Consider the following 14,761-nt stretch of genomic DNA (forward strand, 5'->3'; position numbering starts at 1 on the left):
GTTGCCTTGATCAGGGCAGCTCTGTGCTAAGGAGCAAGCTTATCCTCTGTGTTAGAGCTCGAGCCCTCTGCTGAGCAGCAGAGATGACCTCTGGTCCCTGCTCCCAACTGCAAAGGGCTCTGTGTTCCTTTTGGCATGGTTCCAACTGCAGGCCGCAGGCTGCTGTGGTACCCATGATGAATAAAAACAGTGAAGATTAAGGGACAATTAAGCTTTATTTTTCATATATATATATATATACACACACACACATATAAAAAGGAAACAATTTGCAAATTTACAACCTAACAAAACTATATATACACACACACGCATACACACATCCACGCAGATACACATACACGCCCCAAAGCTCTAGCCAGGCCCATTTCTCATCTCCAAGTACCATTCTCCCATTAGAACCCTGGTGCTAATATAACTTTATAGCTTTAACCCTTGTAAAGGACAATCTGGACCTCATCTCCAGCCCCTACCCCCAGCGTTCAGTCATAACGTGATTCCTAGAGAGGGTGGGGGGAGCCAAGTGAATGAGGGTGCTCGGGCCCAACGGCCTTCACTCTGGAAAGCTGTGCCCGGCATCCTTACTGACTATCCTGTAAGGACCACCACCAGGTCCTGGCTTCTGCCCAGGGAAAGAAAGGAGTGTCGCAAAAGGGACTCCAGGAGCAGGCAGGCAGCTGCTTCCATTTACTGTGGTGGGGGGGTCTCCCCAGAGCTGAAGTGAGCAGCAACCCTCACCCGCGGAGAGAGGCCTGGGCTCACTGCAACCACACTTCAGCGATACAACTGGATTATGAAGCCAGCCCTGGAGCAGGAAGTCAGCTCAAGATGAACAGGCTACCTAATTTGGTTGCTGGTAGAAGACAGGTACTTACATCCATAATGTGTAAAGAGAAAACAAGTTCTGTAAGAAACTCTCCTATGCATTTCTGGGATACTGAGGCCCCTCCTTGGTTTGAACAAATTGAGACCGTGGTGGACAGGTCCCCAAAGAGGGGGCCTCCAGGGCCACATGAGGTCTTTCTCAGGACAGCTCAGGTCCCAGCCCACGTGCCCTCTGAAACAGGGTCTGCAGGTGAGCTGGGGGCGGGTGGGGGGGGGGGGGTCTTCTCCACTTCAGTAGTCCACTTTAGAGGCTTTGGCGACCATCCTGAGTGCTGGGGAGGAGGCTGAGCAGGGAACAGGGGAGGTTCCAGGCAGGACAGGGAGCGCTGTGTGATTCAGCGGCTAGTGCCTCAGATCGATGTATTTCTCTCCCTAAAGAGGGGTGAAGAGCAGAAGTGAGGCAGGAATTCGGAGACACAGACCAGGGTTTAGGTGTGAGCACTAAAAGAGAGGAGGGACTGAAGCCACAGCTGATGGACTAGGTGCAGCGCCTGGAGGGAAGAAGCCAGGGTGGGGTGGGGGCGGGCGGTGGCAGGGCAGGGAATGAGAGATGAGACCCCAAATCACACTGGGTCGCACGTCACACCTAGTGATGTGAGCCACCAGCGCCGTTCAGGAAGTGGTGACAGACTGGGTCCTGCTCTTGGTCCTGGGGGCTACCTTCTCCGGGGTCCCTCAGCCACCTGCCTGGCCCTACCAGCTGTGAGTAGTGTTAGGGAGACAAGGTGGGAGCTGCTCCCCATTGGAGATGGGGAAGGATGAAGGACAGAGTTAGTGTTCAGCAACCGTCAGCCCCTGCTGCTCCCAATCCCTGAAGACTGTCAGGCTCTGGCCACGGGAACTGCCTCCTACCTGGTCTCCTGGAGCCCTCTTGTCACCGCTGCTGCCCTGAAGGAGTCCCATCTCTTCTGGGAGCTTATCTGACTTAACTTCAACTACAAATTCGCTCTTACGAGACGGGGGCAGCGTGCTGGGAGGAGGGAGGGAGGCAAGAGGTTGGCAACTTGAGGGCAAGGGAAGGGGGGCTGTCAGGAGGGATGGGGCACTGGGTGATGACGGGCCCTTGGGTGTTCTGGGCCAGCTGGGGAGGGGCAACAGGGAAGAAGGGAAGCAGTGTGGTGGAAGGAGCTGGGTAGTGGTGGGAAAGCAGGTGTCCCAAGCGAGTGGGCCAGGGGCTGGCGGGGGAACGTCCCTGAGGAGGCAACAAGCTGGCAGCGTGAGATGGGGGGTGGGTGTGCAAGACGCCAGGTACCATGCTTACATCTCTTGTTTGCCTGACCGTCCACATGGCAGCTTGCCCTTCTTGTGGAAGAAATAGAGGACAGCGCCCAGCAAGGCCAGGACCAGGACGCACACGGTCACAGCCACGATGACCACGCCCTTGCTTTCCGGCTCTGTCAACTTCTTCTCTGTTCCACAACGACACTCAGAGTCACTCCCTGCCCCAGGCTGCCACATTACCATCACTGCCCTGCCCAGTCCAGGGCTGATGGAAGGTAGGCAGCTGCCCAGGGCTCCCCTGGGCTGGGCAGGGCAGAATGAGGATGCCCGGTCCAGCCCAGCTCACCTGTTGAGGTGCCGTTGGCTCTGGCAGGGGGGCTGATGGTGGAGGTACTGAGGTTGGTGGTTCTGTTGGAGTCTGGGGTGGAAGACATGAAATGGATTGGGGTCAAGGGTGGGATAGGAATGAGCCCAACCCCGCCCCCTCTGCAGGACCCGGCCCTTACCCAGCTCCAGGAAAATGATGGTGGTGTTTCTGCCCAGGGAGTTGGAGGCCACGCACTCAGCGCCTGTCTCCAACAGCTCTGGGGTCACCAGGACGTTCAGGACACTCAGGACATTCTGTGGCTCCTGGTCTTGCTCACTTGCCTGCAAGGAAAGAGAAGCAGCTCAGGGGTGGGAGGGTGTCGGGCAGTGGCTGCAGAGCCTGCAAGGGGTCGGCCCAGCACCTGGGAGGCTGCCGTGTGCCTGCTCACCATGCCGTGGACGCTCCACACGATGCTGGGCCGAGGGTGCCCCGAGGCTTCACAGGACAGATTCAGCACTGAGTTCTCCTTCACCCACATCTTCTTCTCCCTTGATGCCATCCACGGGGGCCCTGCGTGAGGGCAGGGCGGGTTGAGACAGCACACTCTGCCCACCCGCCACCCACTCCCACACCAGAGTGCCCTAGGGCAACAGGTGATTTCTGGCCCCCAAAGAGCTTGAAAACACTGACCAACTCAAGGGCCTCACCAAAGATGGCCACGTTGACCAGCTGGGAGCGGTTCAGGCCGGGAACACTGGGCACAGAGGCCAGGCAGCGGTAGCCTCCCCCTTCCTCCCGTTTCAGGTTGTGTAACTGGAGCACCTGCCCCTTTGCCAGTAACTTGCCTGTCTGGGGTGAGAGATGGGTCAGGGGTCACTCCCAGGCCCACCCATCCCCCCAGAGCCTTGGGCCCACCTGGGTACCTTTTCTCTCAGCCACTGGAACTGAAGGTCCTGGTTGCTCTCGGCCTCACAGTTCAGGGTGAGGCTGCTGCCCTCCTGGCTCTCAGGGGCTGCGGGGCTCACCCGGACATCAGACACATCTGGGGGTGCAGCAGTGGGGTCAGGCAGGACAGGGCGGGTTGGATTCCCTCTTGCCCCAGCCTGGTCCCCCTGTCCTGGGCCCCCAGCCCCTCACAGTTCACCACCAGCTCCTGTTGGTCGCTCTGCAGCGATGTCGTGGTCTCCAAGTCCAGGCCCTGACATTCGTAGCGGCCACTATGCTCCTTCTGTGCAGGATCCAAGACCAGGACCCCGTTGTCATCCGTCCTCTCTTCCTCCATCTCCCTGGTGTTGAGGTTCTGGGGGAGGACGAAGGCGTGATCAGAGCGGACCTCCAGCCACTCCTGCATGCCCGCCTCCACCCAGAACAGAGGGCCCTGCACCTGCTTGATGATGCTGAAGTGGGGCTGGGGGTTGCCATCAGCCAAACACCTGATTTCCACACGGTCCCCCTCCTTCAGCATCCCCTCAGGCTCCACTTCCAACCACACTCTCTCTGCCGGGTCTGCACAGGCAAAGGGGACAGTTCTCAGCCCAAGAGCGGCCTTTGCGCCGGGTGGGCAGATGCTCGCAGGACTCAGCCCCATTGTGAAGAGTCGGTACTCACAGAAAACAGGGACGGTGACCTCCTTAGATTCTTTCATGTGGTTCCCACTGGGCAGCCGGTAGCTGAGCTCACAGTAAAACTGGGCATCTTTGTCCTCCTTGGACACCTGTGCCTGCAGAACACTGCGCAAGGTAAACAGACCACTCGACTCCTCCGTCTGGGATGACTGGATGTGGACCCCTGGGCAGGGAGGAAGGGGAGAACGGTTCGGTGAGTCTCCGCTCCGCCTCCATCCCCACCCTGTGGCATCTTGAGTCGGGGAAGGAATGGCAGGGAGCCCTTGTAGAGGGCCACGGATCATTACGAATGCCACCTGCAACCCTTCAACCCAGCTCTTTACTGCTTGCTACCTACCCCAAACACACGTGGGCACTCATACAAGGGTGTGTGCAAATAATACTGCAGTGATTTAAAAATACAGAGAAAACACTATGGACATCTACTAACCAGAATGAATGGTCAGCTAGATCATATTATAGCTATATTATATATTACATTATAGCTCAGCCCTGTGAAATGCTGGGCAGTAGGTAAACAAACAATCAGGTAGTTCTAAACAGAGCGATCCAGCAAGATTTCCAGGACTTGTTGTCAAAAGGGAAACAAAGTATAGGGCAGGCCGTGCCATTCAGATCGGGGTTTCTCCACCTCAGCACTGAGATCTGGAGTCAGAAGTACTCTGTGCCCTGTGGGATGTTTACAGCATCCTTGGCCTCACTAACCCCCCACCAGATGCCAGTTGCATCTCGCTATTTGCAACAACCAAAAATATTTCCAGACACTGCCAAGTGTCCCAGAGGAGAGCAAGATCAGCCTTAGAAGAGAACCACTGATTTAAGTAATAAAAAACAAAACTCTATATAGTCCTAGATATATTTACATGTGTGAGTAAGGACCTAGAAATAGGCTTGAAAGAATACATACACACTGACAGCAGAGATATTTCTGGGAGGGGGGCCTGGGGCAGGAAGGAAAATTTTCCTTCTAGATTTTCTGTACAGTTTGAACCCTAATGATAATATTTTCATGGATGGCTTGTGTACTTGAAAAAAAAAAAAATACAATAGTGACTTCCCTGGCAGTCCAGTGATTAAAGACTCCATGCTCCCAACACAGGGGTCATGGGTTTCATTCCTGGTCGGGGAACTAAGATCCGGCATGCCTCACAGTGCAGTCAAAAAAAAACAAAGTAAAAGTGCAAAGCGGTCCCCATACAGTGCCACAAGCATGGCTTCTAAGGGCAGAGAGGATGACTTACGGTTCTTCTCCTCCTTCAGGGACTGGCCGTTCTTGTACCAGGTGACTTGAGGAACAGGGTACCCATTCCTTCCGACGCAGGTGGCAACCTAAGGAGGGCAGGGTGTGAGGCTTCCTAACTCTGTGACCTGGCCAAGCTGCCCCCTCTTAGCTCCTGCCTACCCGCCTCCCCCAACCCCGGGCCACCCCAGCAGACCTCACCTCCACAGGCTCCTTACTGTTCACAGAAATGCCCAAGGTATTGACCTGGATGCTTGGCTCCTCCGGAGCTTCTACAAGGGAGAGAGATGGGGAGGCATGTAGGACCACCGCTTCCCATGCCCCTCGCTGCCCACAAGGCACGGACAGGGCACTCACTGTAGACACGGAGCCGGATGCGGTGCTCCTGAGCCCGGCGCTTGCCCTGGCACGTGAAGATGCGGTCATCGTGGGGGGTGATGCCGGTCAGGACCAGAGTAGTCCCTTTGTCCTGGAGGCTGAGCCGGTTTTGGTACTCCCCAGGCTCGCTCTGGCCCTGGCCCTGACGCACACGGAAGATGGGCATCCGCTTCTCCTTGTGGACCTGAGTGGAGGCAGCAGGGCAGGGGTGAGGGTCCTGGGGCTACATGAAGGGCAGGGCCTCCCGCCCCTGCTGCCCTCTTCTGCACTCACAGAAAACCAGTCCACGTGGCTGAGGTTGCCCTGGGCGTGGGAGAGGCCACACTTCAGAAGGGCTGTGTGGCCCACTTCCACCTCCACCAGCTCGGGCTCCGGCTGCTCGGCCTCTCCGGGCACACCTGGGGGGGTCGGGGGGGTACCAGCAGCTGTGTGAGCTCCAGCTGCTCACCATGCCCTTCGCTCACACCCACTTGTAGCAGCTGTTCTCTCTGCCACTTCAGTGAGGGTTCGAAGGGCACGCTGTCCTCTCTAAGCCTCAACCACTCTGTATGACCCCCCAGCCTGGGGACTGGCCCTCTCCTGGCTCAAGGGAGCTGGGGATGGACATTTCTGGTCATTGGAGCAGAGACCCTGAGCACCAGGAACTCCCAGATGAGGCTGGCAGAGGGTGGGCCAAGAGGAAGGCCCCTTTCCTTCCAGGCCCCCTCCTCCCTGGGTGAGCTCAGAGTGAGGGAATGCAAGGCACGTGCCAGGCCCAGGCACACAGGCCCTTTTTGTCCCCACACCCAGGGTAAGACATCACTACTCTACCCTTTGCCCCCCAACGCCCCCCCCATAAGACCCCAATGGGCAACCCTGGTCAGGAGACCCCTATCTCCTACTCCATAAGCAGCATCTCTGTGAATTCCCACACTCTCAGGGGACCCCATCCTGGGAGTCTTGTGAGTACAGGAGGGGTCAGAGTCATGGAGGGGCCAGAACCTCTCCCTGGGGTCAGGGTCAGGGGTCAGGGCAAGGGCCAGGCAGTGGGCAAGAGTGACGTCAGCGGTGCCAGTGTCCTGCCCGCCCCACAAGGAGGTGATGTCACTCCATACCATCTGGTTGGACTTGGGTGCCTGGGTGGTTGCCCTGGGCTGGCTCCCATACAATGAGGGCTGTTGGAGTGGTCTTCAGCCCAGAGCAAAAGCCTCAGCTCCCTGACTCGGTTTCCCCAGCCCTAGAAGAGCGGGGCAGGGTGGGGCTGGACCTTCTGCAGCACTGGAGCCCCATGCAGCCCTTTCCCCTCCATCCCCCAGGAAGACTTTGAAGGCAGCAACCCAGGGTACCCCAGGGACATTGTTGGCATGGGCACGAAGCCATGGCATTGGGTATTGTCCAGACCTCCCCTTTCCCAGCCAGCCAGCGGCTAGAACCCGGGAAACGGAGCCAAGAGAAACGAGCGACACCACTGCGGCCATACAAGGGTAGGGTGAGCCCGGGAGCGCCCGGCTCCTAGGCAGTTTCAGAGAAAAACTCCGAGGTGCCGGGGCCCTTTTCCCACCTGAATCTGGTCCCATTCCGGGACGTGTAACAAACAAGTCTGGGGCGCTCGCACTCTGAGACTCTGCGATCCCTAGTCCCTGCCACCTGTGACCCCGTCACCCGGGTAGGGGCGAGGGGACCCATACGGCGCTCCAGTCTTTGCCAACGCCCTGGCAGGGCGGGAGCCGCCGTTCCTCCCCCTCGCGCTCACCTCTAGCCTGGCTCGAAGCCCAGGCGGGAGAGGGAGGGGTCGGTGCACCCCTCCAGCTAAGAAAACTGCGTTTTCCAGCAACAGGCGGGCGCGGAATTCAGGATTTGGGGATGCGCTGTAGCTGCCCCTCCCGCCAAGGCTCCAATCACGCTCCCCGCCCCCCGCCCCCGAGAAAGCACCTGAAGAAAAGCTCTCCCCAGAGCCCGAAGGGACTCTGCTCCACCCCTTCCCGCTGCAGGCAGCAGCCCCCTCCCCGTCTCCCGGGTCCTGCTCCCGGGATGGTCTGGAACAGAGGCTGCAAACGGGCCATAAAGAAGAGTTGTACGCGCGCAAGGCGCCGGGTGCCGGGGACCCGGAGAGGAGGAGCGCACGCCGCCGCGCAAAGCCCCGGCCCCCGCCGGGATGCGGGCTCTGCTCCCGGGCACGCTCCGCCGAAGACCGCCCCGCCGGACCGTTCGGGGTGCGAGGCCCCAGCGAGCTCACTCACCCGCGGCGCGGCGAGAGCAGCAGCAGACGGCGAGCAGGAAAGCGCAGATGAGCCCGGACCGTCCCATGCTTCCCGGCCGGAGGGCGAGAGCCAAGTGAGGGAGCTCGCGGCCGCCGGGGGCTGACGTCAGGGGGGCGGGGGAGGGGGCCCGGGCGCCCGGGCCGCCCGCCACGCCCCGCGCAGCCCACCCCCCGCCCGGCGCGCCGTAGCCCTAGGGGGCGGGCCCGGCGCCGAGATGCCCGGAGCTGCAACAGCGCGGCGCGGGGTTAGGCCGGAGCCTTCCTCCCAGCCCCCCGCTAGGGAACGGACAGGGGGCGGTGACAGGTGTCTCCGAGGCGGCTGCAGGGAGAAGCTGGCCCGGATGCTGGAGTCCCGCCGGGTCAGACCCCGCTTAGCCCCAGCCAGCCCTTGTAGCCCTGGGGGACCTCCTGGCCGAGGAGCCACTGGCAGGTCCTTAGTGTCCTTGATGGGGACCTCGCTCCCTTTTAAGCTCTTCTGCCCGCCGCCTCCTCCACTCCCCCGGACCTCTGCCCCAGAGAAATCGGGCTTCCCAGAACGGTTGCACCACTGCGGCGGCCAGCGGCCTGGCACTGCCCCCAAGTCTTGCAGTCCTGGCCGCTGTGAGGGAAGAACCCTGGGCCCAGGGCCCACAGAGCCAGAGGCATCTGTACTGGGGAGTGGAGACGGCGCGCTAAGGGTGGTCCCTTCATCCCCAGCTCCTGAAAGTCTCAGACCAGAGGAAGCAGGGAGGGGCTGAATTCACAGGCCCGAAGTTGTCACACTTGTCCCACTGAGCCTGGATCTTGAGGTTTCTGCTTCTTCTGGCTTCACTCACTGAACCCAACCTGGGACTCAGTTTCCCCTGAATGAAGAAAAGAGGGAGAAAAATGAGTTAATGGGCACAAGCTCTCCAGCTTTCTCCCCCCATACCTGTTGCTGTTGCTGAGGGTTGATGGGACCCCCTGCAGCAGGGCTCTGGCCCCCCAGCAGCTGAGGGTGGGGGGTTTGGAGGAGGAATCAGAACTGACTCCAGGCTGCCCTGCCCAAGTGGAATCTGTCCCAGCGAGGCGAGGGGACCTGCATCTCCCCTTATGTCCAATGCCTGGGTCTTCGGGCCCCTTGAACCTGAACTGAGGCTCTGGAGAGTGAGACTGATTCTTGTCTCATAGAGACAGACCCCCAGCTCCCTGGCCCTGGGAAACGGGTCCACATCAGCTGGGACCCCTCTAACTGGGATGGTCTAAAGGAGGCCTGGATTTGGAATAGAGTCCTGTCCTAGGCAGGGCAGCCTTGCCTCTGGGTGGGGGAGGAGCAGGGTGAGGCAGCAAATGGGCAGGTGACTTAGAGGATGCTCCGGGATGGCGTTTTGATGACGCCGAGATGACTCTTGAGCCACATCAGCCCTCATCTTTCAGATCCTTGCTGCTCCCCTCCTCCGTCTCCATTAATTTTCAGCCAGAGGCCATGCCAGGCAGGCCAAGCCAGGGGCTTGGAGCCCAGGGTGGGGGTGGGGGGTAAGAGAATGATGGTGCTTCCTCCTCCCCCAGAGTGAATGTATGGACTGGCCCAGGGCCCAGAACGGAATGGATGCATTTGTTTTTGTCTGCAGGGGCAGGAATGGGAATGGCTGAAGGATGCTGTTTGCCCTGGCAAGCTCAGAGCTGGGCATAGTATTCTGCTTCCCTGCCTCCACCCCCCTTCCCTTCTCTTAACACCATTAACTAATCATTCTCCTCTCTCCAGCCTGAGAGCAAAGCCAGCTAACCACCAAGGACGGTCAGTTCAGAATCCTTCTTCCGTTGTGAGAAGAGTGAAGCTAGGAGGGGGTGGTGGGGCTGCCTCTGCGGTGAAAGGGAAGTGAGGATAGAGCCCAGGGTGACCTCTGTGTCCCACACGTCCCCACCAAACTAGCAAAGAGACTGTCCTTTAGGGAAGCCAGTAGCTTAGGGTGCTCTGGGCTGCCAGGGAGTGGGTGGTAGAGGTCAGGGGGCAGACAACCTCAAGAAGGCTTCATTGAGTGGGGCCGCGCTAGGATTCCAAACCAAAGAGGTCAGGTCCTTGGAGAGGCTTCAGAGGGGACTGGAGGCAGAAGCAAGCAGAACGAGGGCAGCACAGGGTGAAGGAGCGGGAGGTGGAGGGTGTCTGAGATGGGCATCTGCAGGAAAGAGAGGAAGCAGACGGGGAAGAACTTTCAGCGAGAGAGGATGGAGGTCCAGCAGAAGGGGAGCGCCAAGGAGGCCACTGTGGGCTTTCCATCTGCAGACCCTGGTGTGCCTGGACTCGGTGGAGGTAGCCTTGCCCAGATGCAGGCCAGGATCAGCAGAGCCCCTGACCAGAGCCCTAACTTCCCTGCCTCATTTCTCTCCAGAAGGAATGGGTAGGAAGGCTGCCTTCTTCACTCCCACGGCAGACCCAGGGGGTGCAGAGGCCCTTGGTGTGTCTCTTGGGCATAAGTCTGACCACAGGTAGAGAAACTGAGGCTGCGAGGGATGGTGGCCACTGTCTGAGTCCCTCAACTCCTGTCTCTGGGGTGAGTGGGGGCTTTCATTTCATTGTACAATGTGGGACCACCCCCATCCCCCATGTGGAGGTGGAGGTAAAAAGACAAGGCTAGTCCTGCCCCGGGGGGTTAGCCCTGCTGGGGTGAGATTAAACCCAGGAGTCCTCTCTCATACTGGGTACAGTGGTCTCCCACCAGCCCCGTCCGGTGGAGGGGCCTTAACCAGGAGGATATGAGAAGGTCAGGCTGAGCAGAGGAAGGAAGCTGATAAAGACAAGTTTACATCTGCAGTAAGAGAAGGCACTATGGGGTGGAGGGGGTGGGCCAGCAATATTGGCGATGACTGAGGCTGGGGAATCCCCCCCTCTCCCTGGCCTGGCCTAAAAATAGGGTTCAGTCTGAGTCTTTGGAGGGGAGGTAAGAGAGTTTTTTCCAGTGTTGGGGGCTCTGAGCTGGGAGGAGACTGTGCTAAGGGAGTGAAAAAACGGGGTAGGAGGAGGGTGGGGGGCAGTTGCTGCTGAGGCAGCCTCGGGCCAGGAAACCGGATATTGGGGGGCTGGGTGGAAAATGTTGGGGAAGAGATTGAATAGGGGGAAGCGGCCCCTGTCTTGGCCGGACGTGGTCGCACCCATGTCCTTCGCACCTGACTCCAGGCAGGAAGGAGATGTGGCCTGGACTGAGCTGCGCCCCAGAAACACCATGGGAGAGGAGGAGGGTGACTTGTGCTGCTGGTGGTGGGTGGGGCGGGGGGGAGATGGGAGGGGCTATTTTTAAACTTGGAGAAACCGTCAGTGAGTTCATCTCCACCCTGAGTGCTGGAGGAGGCAAAGGCCTCATTGTACAGGGGTCCAGAGAAGGGGCGGGGGAGGGGAGGTGGCACAATGACCGGGATTATATCAGAGCCGGGTGGGGAGAGGAGGGCGCGGGAGGGGGCGTCTCCATCACAGCTGGCCTACTGAACTCCAGGGTCGAGCCAGGCTGGGGCTGGGACAGGGGGGTTTTCCCACTCTCACAGAAGCCCCCTCTTGTGGAGGTGGGATCTGTCTCTGGCATCCGGTGTCGCATCCTGGGGAGGGGGCTGTGGGTGGGATTCCCACAGCCTGGCTTTCCCAGGGACACTGCAGGGTCCGTTCCCAGGCTCCCAGCATTCCAGCGACTCCCCTGGGAGCTGCCGGCCTCTCCTCTCAGCCCCTTCCCTGCTAAGTGGGTGGGGGGAGAGAGGGAAAAGAGGATGTGGCCGCATGGGGACTCTTCCTGGGGATTAGGGACCCATAAACTAGAGGGAGGGTTCGCAGTGAGTGTGGTGTGCAGAGGGGGACCCATCCCTCCCATCCTAGGCCCCAGCCCTGCTGAGCCGTCCCTCGAGCCTGGACTGTCCCCTCTAGTCCTCTCCGACCCCAGGTCCCTCTCCCTCTCCACATGGGCCGCCCTCCAGCACCCAAGGCCTCAGCCCAGGGGATCCCAGGTCCTGCCCAGGGAAGGCGGGGCATCCGGCTGAGCTTGCCCCAATCCAAACATTACCATAAATGCTCAGGCTGCTGCGGGCCGGGGAGGGGCTCAGGCTGGGGACCTTGGGGGCTCTCCGGAAGCCCCAGATCCGGTCTCCAGGCCTTTCCCAGCGAGGGCCGGTAGAGGTGATTCAGTCTCTGCTTTGGGAAAAGAAGGGGGAGCTGAGTTGAGGGTGGGAGTCGGGTGGAGTTTGGAGAGAGAGCCACATGACATGGGGAGTCCCTGAGCACTGCCTCTGGGGGTTGGGGGGGTGCGCAGAGACCTCTGATGGAGGGGAGGGAAGGATGATCCAGCCAGGATTTCAGCCTCGGACAGGGCTGGGGGCTCCTGTCAGCTGTGATAAAGGATTGTCTTGCTTCTGGTCCTGGGTCTCTGCTCTCTGGCCTCTGAGGACCCAAACGTCTTCCCACTTCTTCCTCCCATCCTAAATTTGGAGAACAGAGCAAGCTGGGGGCAGGGAGGAGGGCAAAGGGCCGGAAGCTGGAGCCTACATCTCTCCCCCTCGGGGAAGTTCACATCCGCTCCCCAAAATACCATCACCCAGGAGGAGGAGTGTCCCCAGAGAGCTGTTTAAATTTTGACTTTGAGTTGTCCCTGAGGAAGGGCCAGCTAGTCTACTGAGAGGAGCCTATAGGAAGCCTAGTGATCCCAGATTCTGCTACACCCCTGGAGACACCTAGAGCTATGAACAACCCAGGGAGAGCCCCGGAGCAGGGGAGCCTTGTTCCACTGCACTCTGGCAGGGCCTGTGACCCCTTCTGTTGTTGCCACAGCTGGCCTTGGAGGTTGCCAGAGAGGTGGGGGGAAGGGAACAGCAAGCTGGGAGGAGAGGGACACTGAACCCTGTCTCCAGGGTCCGCGGCCTCAAGGGAACTTGAAAAGTAGAGAGAACACAGGATTTGGAGTCAGAGAAAATCCCCAGACCAGGTCAGACTGGGCCTGCGTTCTCCCTGGCACCTTCCTTCTATGTCCCAATCACACTGTAAGGAGCTAGTTCAGCTCTGGTCTCCAGTGTGCGAGCACGCACATGTGCCCAGGCCCTTCAGTCGTGTCTGACTCTTTGTGACCCCGTGGGCTGTAGCCCGCCAGGCTCCTCAGTCCGTGGGATTCTCCAGGCAAGAGTACTGGAGTGGGTTGCCATGCCCACCTCCAGGGGATTCCTGACCCAGGGATCGAACCCACATCTCCTGCATTGTAGGTGGATTCTTTTACCAACCGAGCCATCTCAGAAGCGCTTGTCTCCAATACCCGGCTGTAAACTCCATGAAGGAATTGGTGGCTTTGAGATCTCCCTGCCACTTAATTAACTAATCTTGGGTGAGTGGCCAAACCAGTGACTGTTGAGAAGGGACATGGCAGTGCTCAGAATGAGAGAAGCAGCTACTCATAGCTAAGATTTTCACAGGGCTGTACAACTCAGCCCATGACTTAAGGGTCATTTTCATTGCTAATGTTTATCTTGATCTTTGCAACAAAAAATGAGGAAACTGAAGTGAAAAGAGTTACATGACCTAAAGTCGCACAGCCTGTGAGTAATGGAGCTACATTTTCTTCAGTGGGGTAAAATACGCATAACCTAAAACTTACCCTTTTAACCACTTCAAGTGTACAAGTCAGTGGCATCAAACATGCTCACAGTGTTATGCAGTCATCACCTTTGTCTAGCTCCAGAACTTTTTTGATCACTCCAAGGAACTGAAAGTTGAACCAAGATTGATCCAGCTCTCAAATATGGGCCCCCTACCTGTGATAATTTGCAGCTGGATTAAGTAAACACATCATGGAAAAAGAAAGCAACAGATTGAATACCAACGAATTATGTGGTATAAACAGGAAATGCAACAGGGATTCACAAGAGGGAACATCTATGGACGGTGCCTGCACTGGCTAGGAAAGCCTTTCTGAACGTGTGGAGGCTCCAGTGAAAAGTCAGGTTTAGATAGGGGAGGAATGAGGCTAGATCATTCCAAGCAGAGCAAATGGCACAGACAAGGAGAGGAAGGGGGAGACTGAAGAAAGGGACACACACGGTAACAACTGCTTCTTTGGTATTAAAGAGTTTCAGCATCAGCATCTGGCTAGAAGGTCAGGCTGACGCCGGGAGGCCGGCAGACATGAATTGCTGTTTGCACAGCCAGCTCACCGCTTTCACTTTCATTGTATGTTTACTTAGAGTGTCTTGAGGAGCTTCAGCCACTGCTACCACCTATTGGCACCACCTTCATACAAACAGCTGGTGCTAAAATAAAGTGTTACATGGCGAACTAGAGATTCAAGTGGGTAGAGGGTGCATCCACGGGAGAGGTTGGGCACATGAGGTGGGGTAAAGTCATGGGGGGAGGAACTTGGATCTTAAGATAGAAAAGGCAGTGGGGACCCACTGCAAGTTCTTGAGCAATGATGTAACGAAATTGGAATTGAGGTTTATAAGGCTTTCTCCATCCTAAAGGGAATCATCCCAAAGGAAGTCAGTCCAGCCTAAAGGAAATCAGTCCTGAATATTCAGTTGAAGGACTGATGCTGAAGCTAAAACTCCAATACTTTGGCCACCTGATGTGAAGAAATGACTCACTGGGAGAGACCCTGATGCTGGGAAAGATTGAAGGCAGGAGGGCAAAGGGACGACAGAGGGTGAGATAGTTGGATGGCATCATGGACAGGATGGACATGAGTTTGAGTAGGCTCCGGGAGTTGGGATGGGCAGGGAGGCCTGGCGTGCTACAGTCTATGGGGTTGCAGAGTCAGACGACTGAGCCATTGAACTGAAGGGTTTCTCCATTTCTTCTTGCCTGAGAGCGCCCCCTGGTGCCCCTAGTTTAAATTGTTCTCTCATCTCACGGAAAGCAGGTAGGATGGGAGGATGGAAAAACAGAACTG

General features: G+C 58.0%; 1 protein-coding gene across 3 annotated transcripts; it reads right to left on the minus strand.

The window, feature by feature from the left end:
• Positions 1–196: 196 nt before the first annotated feature.
• MCAM (melanoma cell adhesion molecule) lies at positions 197–7,971 on the minus strand. Of its 3 annotated transcripts, XM_027979319.2 has the most exons (16): positions 7,876–7,971; positions 5,930–6,054; positions 5,636–5,840; positions 5,480–5,550; positions 5,280–5,367; positions 4,022–4,201; positions 3,798–3,919; positions 3,551–3,713; positions 3,337–3,455; positions 3,121–3,262; positions 2,862–2,983; positions 2,613–2,754; positions 2,453–2,524; positions 2,147–2,294; positions 1,738–1,855; positions 197–1,257 (listed from the first exon to the last, which is right to left on the minus strand). In XM_027979319.2, the coding sequence occupies exons 1-16, from the start codon at positions 7,940–7,942 to the stop codon at positions 1,228–1,230; spliced, it is 1,914 nt and encodes a 637-aa protein (XP_027835120.1). In that variant the 5' UTR covers positions 7,943–7,971; the 3' UTR covers positions 197–1,227. The 3 variants fall into 3 exon arrangements, with proteins under 3 accessions (XP_027835120.1, XP_027835121.1, XP_060255735.1); XM_027979320.2 differs by lacking the exon at positions 1,738–1,855; XM_060399752.1 differs by having other exon boundaries at positions 197–1,855.
• Positions 7,972–14,761: the final 6,790 nt, after the last annotated feature.

The sequence above is a fragment of the Ovis aries genome, chromosome 15, assembly GCF_016772045.2.
Source record: "Ovis aries strain OAR_USU_Benz2616 breed Rambouillet chromosome 15, ARS-UI_Ramb_v3.0, whole genome shotgun sequence".
Lineage (NCBI taxonomy): Eukaryota > Metazoa > Chordata > Mammalia > Artiodactyla > Bovidae > Ovis > Ovis aries.